We start from the raw sequence: 13,878 nt of genomic DNA, 5'->3' as shown, positions 1-13,878 counted from the left end.
GACTCCATTATCTGGGGTTTCTTTGAATTTGGAATGCTTTTAAACACTTATACCTTATTTCTGCTGTTACTGAAAAAAATGCCACCATGGTCAGAAGGACCTGTGCTGTTTTTTCCTTTGCATCTGTGAGGTAGGCCTTACTGAGAGAGGCCTGTGCTGGGGCCTAGGGTAAAGCTTCCTCCTCTGGGAACTCCCTTCCCTTCTAGGGTTCCCCCAGGGGTGGAGGCCTTGCTTTCCCATGCCTCTGGGATGTAGGAGATTCTCTGCTTCTTGGCACAAACGGAGGGAAGGGCTGGGCTAGTTTTGTCGGGGAGGAGGTTGCTGTTAGGTGGGCAAATGGATCCTTTTGCTTACAACTTTTACCATTATTCAGTTCACTATTTCAATGGCAAATATGTTGGTGAGATCCCTTCCAAATTTCTCTACAAATACTTATACTTTTGATAAGCACTATTTAAAAAACTTGTTAGTTAAAAGATTTGGTAGAAAAATCAGAAAATACTGACTCAAAAGGAAGAAGTTTGAAAGATTCCTGTAATTATATTCCCAGAGGCAGAACCACGGCAATTATTTACAACTCTTGTGACTTTCATGGTGCTACTTCCCTGTTTGTTCTGTGTAAATATTCTCCTAATACATCATTTTTTTTCACCAAATGTGAGCATACTACATGCATTGTAGTTTTTATAAACTTCTTTTAAAACTAAACAATATTTTGTGGACATCTTTCCATGTCAGTATATCTGGATTCATATTTGTAGCTATCTATACTTTTACATAATTTTAATGCTATAAAATATTCCCCATGGATTCTCACATTTACTCCAATAATTCCTTACTATTAGGCCAAAAAATGGAGGCATGGATATTTCTGTTTTCTCTTTGACCAAGCTGCTGTTCCTTAGGAGGGTAGTATAAAATATTTATTTGTTATTTTATCAAACATTTATTGTCTTCTCGGTGTCAGACATTGTACTTTGGGCTTGGAATACAAAAAAGAAAAAGACATTTTCTGCTCATGAGGGACTCACAGTCTTATGCAGACAATAAATATTGTAAACAGACAATTACAATGATTTCTTTAGTAGAAGTTGGACATACATTGTCCCTTCTAACTTTAAATTTTATAGACTGATAGACAAACATAGGAACAGAAATATTTTTTCCATCTTTATTTATGAGCAATAATTTCATCTTTTTAAAGGAAAGAAATTAAAACAGCTATAGGATCCTTTGAGGCTTTTATTTGTCATCTGGTCTAGGAGAAACAAAAAAACCACCACCAGGGGGCCTTTCTATGAAGATCAGCAAGAAAGCCCTGCTTTCTATGCCTAGTGGAAGGGAAGGTTCCTTCTGGGTTACCATTTGAGTTGTTTCTCAATGCGTCATTGCTCCTGCTTTCTTGTTTTCAAGAGTATAAGACCTAGTATTGGATGTGGACTTGAGTGCCATCTAGCTTTTCTGAGTCACCTTACAGTATTTAAGCACTTTTCAATGCAGTGGGTCAGCAGGGGCGTTCAAATACAGTGGTCAACCTCTAACAGAGTCCTCTGAATTTCCATCCCTTCTTCTCTCCTGCTTGCTTTCCTTTCTGTGGTGGCGATGGCGCCGTTAGGTTGATGTAGAGAGCAATGTTGACATCCTTGATTGTCCTCTGACTGTAAGTCACCCACGTTCCCTTTGTTAGCGTAAAGTGGGCCCTGCTCTCCTGTGCTGCTCCTGTCCACCCCTGCTTGTATGCCCCTCCTCAGAAATCTCCCCCACCCCCCACGTTCTTGGTTCTCTTTGCTTTCTGCAAATTTGTTTTAACCTTGGTAGAAATCATGGTTGAGTTTTTAAACCGTGGCTTAGTTTCTTCTCTACTCAGTAAGAGTAGCAACACCAAAAACACCCCCTACCACAAAACAACAGTCAAGTGTCTTCCTGAATATGAGCAGTATTTTTACTTTAAAAGGCTCCAAGTGCTCCAAGACTATGCTTGATATACTATTTTCCCTTAGTCTCTACTTGTCAATATTTATAAAGGGACTCTGTGCATCATTTCCTTTAATAAAATCACCCTTGAATCCTCCATACCAGTCAGGAGATGCCAAGGCACGAAACAACCTGCAGAAATCAGGCCTTGCAGAGCTCAGTGAGTGTAGACTCTAGAGCTTTGCATCACCCAGATATTTGCCCTTCACTTAAACTCCACTCAGATCACTTATGTAGCCTGGTATATGTATTACTCACTCTTTGGTTTTGCACAGATTAAGATGAAATGACTTTTAGAAGATACTGGAATCTCCTTGCTACAGGCATGTGTTGCCTAATAAAAGCTTTCTGCACATACATAGTCTAATAAAAGATGATGAGGCTTTCTAATAGCCATTGCTTTGTTTGGAGTGCCTGATTTTTATTTAGCACCCACCTTTTTCTGGAAGGAAGAAATTCCTAAAGAAAAGAAGATTGCAGGTGCCAGATATCTTTCCTTTGCATTTGGACATTGCTTTTACATTCTAAATAAAACAGTCAAAAAAAAATAATTTGAATACTACTGCCTGTTTGAGTTCATTATTTCATAAGAAATACTGCTGATATACAGTTACGAAGCACACCCCAGGATAAGGTCACTTTTGGCCATGTCGAAGTGTAGCTTTCTAACCTAAGCCTTTGTGTGGGTGTGTTTTTCTTCCACAGGAGATGGCGAATATTTTGGCTCAGAAGCAACTGCGTTCCATCATTTTAACAGTGAGTACCTATGCACTGTGACCTCTTTGTGGGGGAGGAGTGGCCTGGTGCATTTGTTAATCTCTTCTTTTGGCTTCAGTCTGTGGTTTGTTCTGTGACTTGCTTCTGTGGTGAAGCAGTAGGAACTCTAATGAAGGAAAAAGTGAGTTTTTGGAATTGGAATAAATAAAGGCTTTCCCACAGGAATTGCCTCATTGGATTGGAGGGAGGGGTTTCTGGAACTGCTCTGGAGAGAGAGAAAGGGGGAACGCATTCTGGCCAGAAGGGTTGGATAGCTCTCTCAGTGGGGCAGGTTAGGGAGATCAGGGCTTAAAAGATTCACCCTGATGAGGTTTTGCGCTTTCAATGAGGAAGCTAGCTGTAAACATATCAGGTACCAAGAGAAGTCCTGAGATGTTGAACATCAGTTTTGGGGGCCCCCTTGCAAGAGAGAGGAAGGAAAGATATAGATAGGAGCCATTCATTCGCTGCGATGCAAGATGACCTTAAACCTTGGTGGGAAAAAAAAAAAAAAGCCCTAAGTGTCACCTTGCAAATGTTTAGAAATAAACCAAATAACAAGATTTCCTGAGGCCTTACCCGCTATTTGACTTACCAGCTACTTGAAAGAAGCAGGTTGATTGATTGCCCTGCTTACAAAAAAGAAAAAAAAAAAAAAGGAAAAGAGGAAAAGAAAGAAAAAGAAAAATCTCTGTTTGCGTGATTCCAAAGAGCAGTTCAGCAAGCTTACAGTTAAAAACACTTGGTCCTCAAATGCAGTTTTTATTATTATTCAAGTATGGTGAGGCCAACAGATCAGGAGGTGGCTGGCATTGAAAAGTTTGTTAATTATAGTTCCCCAAAGGAGGGGGCATGCCGTGCCACTGGGGGATTGTGGGGGCAGGGGAAGCTCCTGAGTCAGGAGGCAGGGGAAGCCCAAGGAGACCTGGGCGAGAGTCCTTACTGTGGTTTTTGAGGGAAGGGATATGTGAGGCCAGGTAAGCTGGCTGAGCAGATTTAGGATTGGCTAGTTTGAATAATTTCAGTGGGCTCTGGAGTTTATGGGCTGTCTCCAGTTGTCTGGTACCTGGCCCTGGGTGGTTAGGGCAGGAGAACAGTGGTCCTAAGAGTAGGAGCCAGAGCTTGTAGAGGAGTGGGGGGTGGGTGCCAAGGCTCTGGACTGATTCATTTGCATATGAAAGGAGTCATTTATTATCTCTAGGAATTGGCTAGACCTGGGAGGAGCAGTCTCTTCAGGGTCAACAAGGTCCCAGATGTCCCAACAGCAGAAACAAATGTCTAATACACACACACACTATCCCCCCTCCCTCTCCCACCAATACAAGTAAGCCATCAAAAATTAATGTTGAAAATAAATGTTGTAGATCCCAAAGCCAGTGGTAATGCCAGCAATTTGTGACCAAGTTAGTTCAATTTTAAACTTCCTGGCTGTCAAGGATGACAAGAAACGTATGAGTGTAACTTTCATTGTTTGATAAAAAGAGGTCCCCCAGTTCTTCGGGAAAGATAAACCTTTTCCCTCTGGAACTGAAATCTGAAATGAATCTTGGGAGAGCATCTTAATACATTCTGGGTCCAATTGTGGTTTTGGAAGTGCAGAAGTATTCATAATTACTGTCCTTCTTTATATTGGCTCTCGGTAAATGTAGAGGCAGCAGCATCAATGGGTAGCTCAGTGTCTTCATATTACCTTGATGTGGGAGTCAGGGTTAGAATGCCCTGAGATATGAGTGGCATTAATGACTGTGTTCACCCTGTCTCAAAAATCAGTTTGCTTCAGTGGGACTTCTTGTATGAGATGTTGTTGATGGCTGAAGTTGGAGGTTGGTACTCTCCTGCAGGAACTTGGAGTGCAGTACTTTCGAGTTGCTGAGAAAAGAGATACCCATATGCTTTGGATACTAAGTGTGTGCTATGAGTTAACATGCTCTTCTGAAGACTGGAGGATAAGGGGTTTGATTTGCTCCTAACCATCCTGTTATCTAGCTTCCCTGCTTCCCATAATTTTGGTTCGGTGACTGTATTCTCTCATTCCTTCCTGTCCTCTTTCTTCTATTCCTCAATCTTCTCCCACCCCTCCTCCTTGAATTAGCTATTTCAGCATGGCACTGACAGCTATGGTGTGGATTGCAGGTGGATGTCAGGTTGAGAGGCACCCAGGCAGCACTCTAAGGACCTAGACTTCCTCCAGTCCTGGAGGAAGATCATTTTTCTCTACAGTGGGGAGCTTTGTCATTTACTGAACGGCCACTTAGAAGTTGGTTTACAGCAGTCTGTCTACCCAGGAGCAACTACAGATTGCCAAGAGAATTGGTCTTTCAGATAGCATGGCATGACTGGGGCTAGCACAGTTGAAATAACTGATTTGATGGGTTGTTCCACCACATTGATCCATTGTTTGGCATTTTTAATGTACAGCCAGAATCTCTGTTGAAAAGGCTGTATGTTAGTCCCAAATGCTGAATGTTGAGTTGGTGGCAGCTGTCCCATTTCTGGGCAGGGGTGAGGGGATTGGGGGTGGACCTATCCAGTCTTCCTGTTCTGCCACTCCTTGTATGTTCTCTTTTCAGTTCTGTTTCTATGGGGAAAAGTCATTTTATCTTTCATTTAATTGTTAACAGTGAGTAAAGTAATTCACGAGCATTTGCTCTCTGCTTTTGATGGTAGACATCCTTGTGTAGCTCCCACAGTGGATTAAGATTTGATGGGTATTTTGCTTTTGTGTGTTCCTTCTAAAACTTTTCCCCATTTTGAAGTGGGCTCACCTGTCAGAGACAGTCCCAGGGTAAGATAATGGCAAAATTGCTTACTATGGGTATGCACCATTGGTTTTTCTGCTGCGTATGACAGATGCTTCCATTGTAGAAATCCACCGTTGTCTTGGAGACACCCCCATTTCAAGCACATCTTCTCTTGACTTATATGGCTGCCATCATCAGTCCCTTTCCAGCGCTTTTCCCCTTCCACTCCCTCCTGCCCACAGTAGGTTTTTTCATGGACTGTGATCTGAAGATCAGGAACCTTACTGGGCTCTGAAATTCAAAGGAAAGGTCTGAAATTCCCTGTGCCCTCACCTTCCTTCTCCATTCCTTATACCTCCCAGTGAAGACTATGAGAGCCTTCTTGAGAGTTAATTCTAGTTGTTTCCTTTTCCTTCTTTTTTAAAAAATTTCATTTGTGAACCATCTCCCTAGCATGTCATCCGAGCCCAGCGGGCCATCAACAATGAGATGGCGCACCAGCTGTATGTTCTACAAGTGCTCACCTTTAACCTCCTGGAAGACAGGATGATGACCAAAATGGACCCCCAGGACCAGGTGAGTGCTCGTTGGACAGCAGTCAAAGCACAGGAAGGACAGAAAGTGTCATTAAAAGTCTTTTTTTGAGGTACCCTGAAACTAGGGAGTTTCAGAGTTTGATATGATGTCGTTTTATTATCATCTCAGAACTTAGGGGCATAGCTTCAAAATTAGGTGAATCTAGGATCAGAAAATATACCAAATGCATTCTTCCATTAGGCTCCAAACTTGCATGTTCTTTCTGCATTTATTGAATAAGAAAGTTTGATGTCACATGACCACAGACTTTAGCTCCTGGCCCCAAGTAACATTTAATGATAGTAGCTTTGGAGTCAGGTTCCCAGGCAACTAGGGCCTCTTGGTGACTCTATGTGGCATTGATTCTGTGGGGTTGAGGTAGCAATTTTCATTCTCCAGGGATCAGTGCCAAGAGCAGGGTCCCAGATTAAACCTGATTTCTGGGCCAGCATTTCTGTCGGTTGGCTGTTGGCTGTAACTCTCTGCTAGGTCTCTTGTTGTGCATGAAAGGTTATAGCTCCATTCAGAAGGCTTTGGGGACCTTTGCTGTGTGAGGGTAGAGTGAGAGGAAACAGCTGGGAGCCCTGCCGTAGCACATTTTCAACTTAAACAGCGCTGCAGCTTTGGAAAGGAAAACACTCATTATTGGCACGTGAGGGCCTGATCTGTTGCAGATGTGAACTGCATATGTGAAGTGTGTAGCTGCCGCGGCACTTCATTCATGGAGCAAGGCCATACGGTTAAGAATGATGGAGAGGCTTTGAGAGGCAGTGAATGTGCCCCACGTTTTTGGCAAGGTGTGGTCATCCCAGGGAGAAGAGACTGTCATCCTACCACTTCTAGTGACAGAGAGCAATGCCTCTTAATATTGAATGACATGACGCTCTTTGCTTGGAAACCCTTTTAAAAATTTATTTATGTATTTTATTGTGGTGGGATATGTATAACAGAAAGTTTACTATTTTAACCATTCTTAAGTGTACAGTTTAGTGGCATTAAGTACATTCACATTGTTAGGAAACTATCACCACCATCTATCTCCAGAACTCTTTTTATCTTGCAGAACTGAAACTCTGTACCCATTAAACACTAACTCCCCATTCCCCTGTCCTCTTAGTCCCTGGTAACCACCATTCTAGTTTCTGTCTATGAATTTGACTACTCCAGGGACCTCATATAATTGAAATTAGACAATATGCATATTTCTGTATCTGGTTTATTTCACTCAGCATAATATCTTTAAAGCTCATCCAGATTGTAGCATCTACTGGGATTGCCCTCTTTCAAAGGCTGGATAGTATCCCATTGTATGTCCACACCACATTTTGTTCATCCATTTACCCTTGGATGGACACTTGGGTTGTTTGCACCTTTGACCCTTTCTTTCTTTTTTGTCCTGTGTTGGTTTCCATGAAGTAACTTAGTGGGGTGAGGCACTTTGGGTGCTTCTTACTTTGTTCCCAACTGTACAGTATCCCCAGTTTCTCTAGCTTAGCTTTCTCCAATCACGACCCTTCCATCATATCTGGGCCTCTCAGTTAAGACTGCACTGGACTATCAATATTCGTGCTCCAGATAACTACTTGGCTAAGAGGACCACTGTGGAATACAGCCAGGCCTGACCAGCAGGGAGACTGACGGGGGAAGAGCGGTCTGCAAAGCCCTAACTTAGAACATTGGTTCTCTTTTATCTGTTTTTCTTTTGCCTGAATGCAGTGATTCATTTAGACCCCAGGGAAAGAGGGAGTATATGTAATGTCACACAATGAAAGCAGCTTTTTCCCCTCCCTTTTCTTTTTACTCCCTGATTCCTTCAGGCTCAGAGGGACATCATATTTGAACTTCGAAGAATTGCTTTTGATGCTGAGTCTGAACCTAATAACAGCAGTGGCAGCATGGAGAAACGCAAATCCATGTACACGCGAGACTATAAGAAGCTTGGGTTCATTGTAAGTAAGCTATCTCCAGTATGCGCTCTCCCTCCAGCCTACCCGGGCCTGACCTCAGCCACATAACTGATGTCTCTTCCGAGCGTGTGGTCCTCTTGCGCTTTACAGAATAGTTTCCACATTTCCAGATGTTTAGCTGGTTTAAACAGGATCACATGAAAATCTCTTCTGGCTTCAGTGAAATGGAATAACTTGCACAAGTGTGACTAATACTGCGTTTGTTTATTCAGTTCTGATTAAGTGTAACCGAGAGTAGTTAGCCCGGAATGTATCTCGACTTCATTAAATCTATTTCACAAGATGCTTAAGATTTGTGTTTGCCTTAAATGAGTGATGGCAGCTGTGGGATGGATCTTATTATTGGGTTATTGAGTTGATTACTTACATACATCAATTTTATATCAAAGTCAAATTGAAAGTCTCCTGAAATTTAATCATGATGACATTAACACAATTTATGTTTTCTTAAAAGGTCTCTCTTGCTGTGAATACTAATAGGTTGTCTCCTAGATTTTTTTTTTCAGTTTGCAAATCAGAACACAGCTTATCCTGAATATAATCCATTGTTTTTATTTCTGTTTGCACTATATTCTCGATTTTCTCCCCATGAAGTCTCTGAGTGACCTTCAGCTAATATCAAATTCTGCAGGTGTAAAATTGGATTTCCATTTTAATCCCCATCATAAATGGCATTACTGAGATTTTGGCTTCGGTGATTAGAAATCACCAGGCATTATTTTATAGTTCCAAATACTCTTTCCTTGGAAAAAAATATATACGCTATATATCTATATGTGTGTGTCTGTGTGTGTATATATATATATATGGTGTATATATTTTATATATATACATATTCGTGCATATACATGTATAAGACACACCCAAATATATATATACACACACACAATGTATATATCTGTATATATACTAATAATAATATTTATACATATTTTGACAAATGGTATTATGCTTTATGTGTTATTTGAGAAGGCTTGTCTTTCATGGGAATATTCTTTGAAAATGTTTTCATATTACTGTGTTTCATTACTGATTTGTTTTTCATTATTTAGATGTAATACAATTTATTTAACCAAGCCCTTTTACTAAATGATTCAATGCTTTGAAATTACCATAAGTCTATAATTAATATCTTACAGCCCAGAATGTATGCACACCCATGATCACATTATTAGGATAAATTTGTGGAACTGTACTTTGTATGAGATATGTTTTCAAGGCTTTTGATACTGTCTAATTGCTTTCCACACACAGAAAGTCATGTCCATTTTAACCAGCAGTGTTCATTTTTTTTTAACTCTCTCCGGTAGTGTTTCTTAAACTAAAAAACCTAAAAACCTAAAAAACTAACACTCTGTCCAGTTATTGTTTTTATAGTGTTAGTTTTAATATGACGTTTTAAATAAGAATACTTACTGAATATTCAGCTTTGCAGCTTGCCTTACAGAGGTATTCTGAAATTATTTTTGTATCATTATCTTTTATGTTTCGACCTTGGCATTCCATTTTATCTTTTAGTTGAATCAGTTTTTTAAAATTTTAGCAGAAAATGTCATGACTGGTGGAGCGGGTGAGTTTCCTGTACTTGTGTGTCGATGATCAAAGCTCCAGGGTGGCAGTGACCTTGCTGGCAGAGCCCCTCTGCCAGAGCGATGGTCCAGGGAAGGTGGATGGGACTCACTTTCTACCTCACCCTCAATTCCAAGTTTTACTTTTATGTGGTAAGCAAGACATATCGAGGTCACTTGGGAAGCTTTGCGAAATCACCCAATCTCTCTTACCCTCAAGTCATATCAAAATTACCAAGGAAGAATCAGGGCATGTACATTTGGAAAATACTCTTAATTGATTCCTCTTCTGAGGGAGAGCCTGGTTCTAGGGTGCTCCTGTGACTGCAATTTTATCGTCCTCCTCCTGCCAGTGCCTGGATTTCTTCTGAGCTATGTAGAAAATCCAAAACCTGAATTCTTTCCATGTGCTGCCTCCGGGATGCATGTGTCTCTGTCCCAGTAGTGATTTTCCTCGGGGGCAGTTGGATCCCAGAATGCACAGTATGGAGGGACTGTGGAGAGAGAGAGGTTGGGGGCCGACCACATGGAGGAAATAGGATTACTATAGAATCTGGGTACCTGTGAGAGCTATCTGGAATGGGGGTGTGTGCTATGAAGCATCTCCTTTTTATTTTCAGACCCTGTTCTTATGTGAGATGACCAGGGTATTCCAAAATCAGAGTACATTTTCTCAATGTAGCTCCATCTGTCTTAACATTCTTGTTAATTCCTTGTACAGTTTAGTCTTGGTGTATCTCTGTCTTAGTTTTCCCTGTCTGGGGAGTGTTCTGCTTCATGAGTACAGAATAATAGTTTTTTTTTTTTTTAACTGAAAGTTAATTGGAGGTGGTTTTAAGGCCTTTAGCACTTATTAGGACTTGAAAAGTCATCCTAGAAAAAGCAAAGACTCTGAACAGAGAATAATCAGTGTTGGTTTTCTTTATTTTTCCATGGTTCTTTTTTAGTTTTTGATTTTAGTTATTCCCCTGCAACTTCTCCCAGGCCACAGTCTTGCATCAGAGAGTTGAGAAGTTGGAACGACTATTTAGTAATGATTTTGAGTGCTGGAAATGATCCAGTAACTTTTGACAAGCAGATATTTTCACTTTTGAATACCCAGCCAGCCAGAAATAGACAGGCCTCAGTAAACAGAACTGCATGGTCATTGCACCACCTAGAGACAGTCTTGCAAAAACGCTGAAAGCTGGCTGATGATATCAGGGTCTGGCTGCAAAATCTCTAGATGCTGTAAGCAGTCTCGTGCAGAATTCTCTCTGTACTTCCCAAAGAGGAATCATCTTGCCTGTTAAACTCCTTACTGAACTTTAAGGATTAATTTGAGGTTTGGATCATCTTTTGGATCACTTTGAAGAAAAGTTCAGTTCATAAGATTAAGACTGCTATTTCTTATGCTTCTGCTCCCAAGTAGGCAATGCCCAGCAAGCATTACATGACAAGGCTTTGGAGTTCACTGGGCCTAGATTTAATTTTAGCTTTCCTCCTTTTGAGCCATGGGCCAGTGGTTCAGTCATTTAACCTGTTTGGGCATGGGTTTTCTCAGCTGTGAAATTGGGCAGCATCTTTTCTGTTTTGAGGTTATGGGAGGGACCCACAGGACCGTCTACCAGCGACTAGCACAGCAGCTGGAACCAAGGTGCACTCAGCCAGTGCTACTTCCCTTTCTTCCTTTTGGAGAGAACACATCATAGAAATCATCTGCCGCCTTTTAAGTTTTCCAAGGTAAAAGTGGCCATTGCGCCAACAAGGCAAGAAGAACAGTTTATTAAAAGAAAATAAACCACAACACCTTTGAGGAGGCAGATGGGCATCACATTCCTTCTCAGCACAACATCCCATTGGAGCAAATTTTTCTGATAAAATAATTCTAAAGTCACAATCTAGGTGGCTGAGTGGCTTGTAAGGTTAGTCATAACACAGAAAAGCTGCTTCATCTTCTGAGATCTCGTTTTTTTGTTTGTTTGTTTGTTTTTGGTAGAGTTTTGCTCTTGTCGGGTGCCCACCACCACACCCGGCTAATGTTTGTATTTTTAGTAGAGATGGGTTTCACCATGTTGGCCAGGCTGGTCTCAAACTCCTGACCTCAGGTGATCCACCCACCTCAGCCTCTCAAAGTGCTGGGATTACAAGCATGAGGCACTACCATCTTCTAAGGCATCTTCTAAGATCTCTTGTTATTGATTCTGTGGTTTCAAAATGGACAGGCCTTTGTAGGTTCCCTGGTGGGAAGAGACAGAGTTGTCTGGAATAATGCTATTCTTTTTTTTGAGACAGAGTCTCACTCTGTCACCCAGGCTGGAGTGCAGTGGCGCAATCTTTGCTCACTGTAACCTCCATCTCCCAGGTTCAAGGATTCTTCTGCCTCAGCATCCTGAATAGCTGGGACTACAGGAGTGCGCCACCACACCCAGCTAATTTTTTGTATTTTTAGTAGAGACGGGGTTTCGCCATGTTGGCCAGGCTGCTCTTGAACTTCTGATCTCAGGTGAGCCACCCACTTTGGCCTCCCAAAGTGCTGGGATTACAGGCGTGAGCCACCGTGCCCCGCCGTGCCCCGCCGGGATAATGCTATTTTTAGTGGAACTTCTAAGGAAGGGCACATGGATTCCTGAGAGTAATGGAAGGCAGACTCTCACCTCTAGGATGACTTTATTTTGAGAACAGGGGAAATGCTGTATACAAAGTTGTCCCTCTTGATTGTAGCCGCCAAGACCTGTGCACCATGGCTTTCACACTCTGCAAAGTGTTGTGTTCCTGGCTAGAGCCCTTTCAGAATTTGTCTCTGGTTTATTTCCAATTTGTAGCCTCTCTATTTGTGAGTTTTTCCTTGTTCAGTCTACCGGACAAGCATGAAAAAGGAGATGGCTGTAGTTCATCTTTCTGATCCCTTCTGAATCAAAGCAGATATTAAAATCAGACAAGGTTTTTTTTTTTTTCTAGCTGCTTTGTTTTCCTTTCCTTTATCTTGACTGCAGAGAAAATAAGCTTTTTTTAAAAAAAAATTGTTTCTGAACAATATAATGTGTTTTAACATGAAATATTTTACAAAAAAATTTCATCATATTTCAGGATCATCCTGGAGGGAAAAATGACTAAAATGTGAAGGTGGAAGAGGTTATGGGTAATGGTGAAAACATTTCAGAATTAAGATTCATGTTCAAATTTTTAAGAGGATTTTCTACCTTCTTGGGTGATAGAAGATAATTATCTGTAGTTACACAAGTATAATTACACAAAATTACATATGCAGGGGTTGGTGTCATCTTAATAATATTTTTTCAGCAAATAGAGATGGCAGGGAATGAAATGAACTGCATATTTATATTTTTCTTTCTCTATCTCTGTCCCCATCCTAATACTACGGAAGGAAGCATCTTTGTCTAAATGCTACTAGGCTTCAACAGTCATTGTGAGAGTAACATTGTGATTAAGCTTGGGCTGTAGATTTGGGTTGCTGACATCGATTTCTGACTCTACCAATCACAGGCTGAGTGACTTGGGCAAGGTACTTGACATTTTCATGTCTCTGTTTTTTATTCTTTAAAATGAGGGATAATAATTTTCTCTATCAATATGTGTGTTGTATAGATTAAATTAGTAGATACTTGTAAGTTGTTCAGAGCAGTGCTTGCTACATAGTCTGTGAATCTAGATGCTATTATTACGATCTTATGATTGATATTAATATTATTGGAATGGCGTCCAGTGCTCTGTGACACCGTGACAGATTGTGATAGCAGAACATGAGAGTTGTAGGTTGTCACTAGGAGGGTAGTGTGAAAATCCGTGGTGAAAGTAACAGTTAAAGGTGAAAGAACACTGGGTGCTTGGGAAACTGCAGGTCATTTATCATGGCCAATGTTTATGTTGCAGAGAGGGAAGTAGAGTTGCCTTTTGGAGTGAGGGAAAGGTTATAGAAGAATTTTAAATTCAAAGGGCTTTGCAATATACAGTCAGTCCTCATTATTCATGGATTCCGTCAGTCCTCATTATTCATGGATTCCGTATTTGCAAATTTGCCTTTTTGCTCAAATTTATTTGTAATGCCCAAATCAATATTCAACGTGCTTTTTTAGATCATTCTTGGAAAATGCACAGTGGCAAAAAATTTGAGTTGCCCAACTCAGATGTTCCAGCTGAAGTCGAACAAGACACCAAGCCACCACCCTGCCTTCCTGTTTCAGCTCTCATCCTTCAAACAGGTGTCCCTTTCCCAGTCTGTCTAGGCCACGTTTTTCTCATTTTTATGCTTCCTGCTTTCTGATGGTAATTTCAGTTTCAAATGGCCCTTAAATG

At 41.0% G+C, this 13,878-nt stretch overlaps 1 protein-coding gene across 18 annotated transcripts in view; it reads left to right on the top strand.

Moving 5' to 3' along the window:
• Positions 1-13,878, top strand: part of ELMO1 (engulfment and cell motility 1) — a 589,252-nt gene that overhangs the window by 225,846 nt on the left and 349,528 nt on the right. For 11 of the 18 annotated variants that reach the window (XR_010158837.1, XR_010158836.1, XR_010158838.1 and 8 more), the window contains 3 exons: positions 2,680-2,730; positions 5,925-6,047; positions 7,865-7,996. Coding sequence is in view for 12 of the 18 variants with exons in the window: in XM_003950985.6 (XP_003951034.1) it covers positions 2,680-2,730; positions 5,925-6,047; positions 7,865-7,996 (306 nt within the window). In the remaining 6 variants the exon portion in view is untranslated. Of the gene's footprint in view, positions 1-1,615; positions 1,661-2,679; positions 2,731-5,924; positions 6,048-7,864; positions 7,997-13,878 lie in introns of all 18 variants that reach the window. The other 7 variants (XR_001719198.4, XM_009452901.5, XM_009452902.5 and 4 more) reach the window with 1 other exon arrangement.

Source organism: Pan troglodytes, chromosome 6, assembly GCF_028858775.2.
Source record: "Pan troglodytes isolate AG18354 chromosome 6, NHGRI_mPanTro3-v2.0_pri, whole genome shotgun sequence".
In the NCBI taxonomy this organism is placed as follows: domain Eukaryota; kingdom Metazoa; phylum Chordata; class Mammalia; order Primates; family Hominidae; genus Pan; species Pan troglodytes.
Note: the sequence above shows the minus strand (reverse complement) of the source record. Positions and strands in the feature narration are given on the sequence as shown.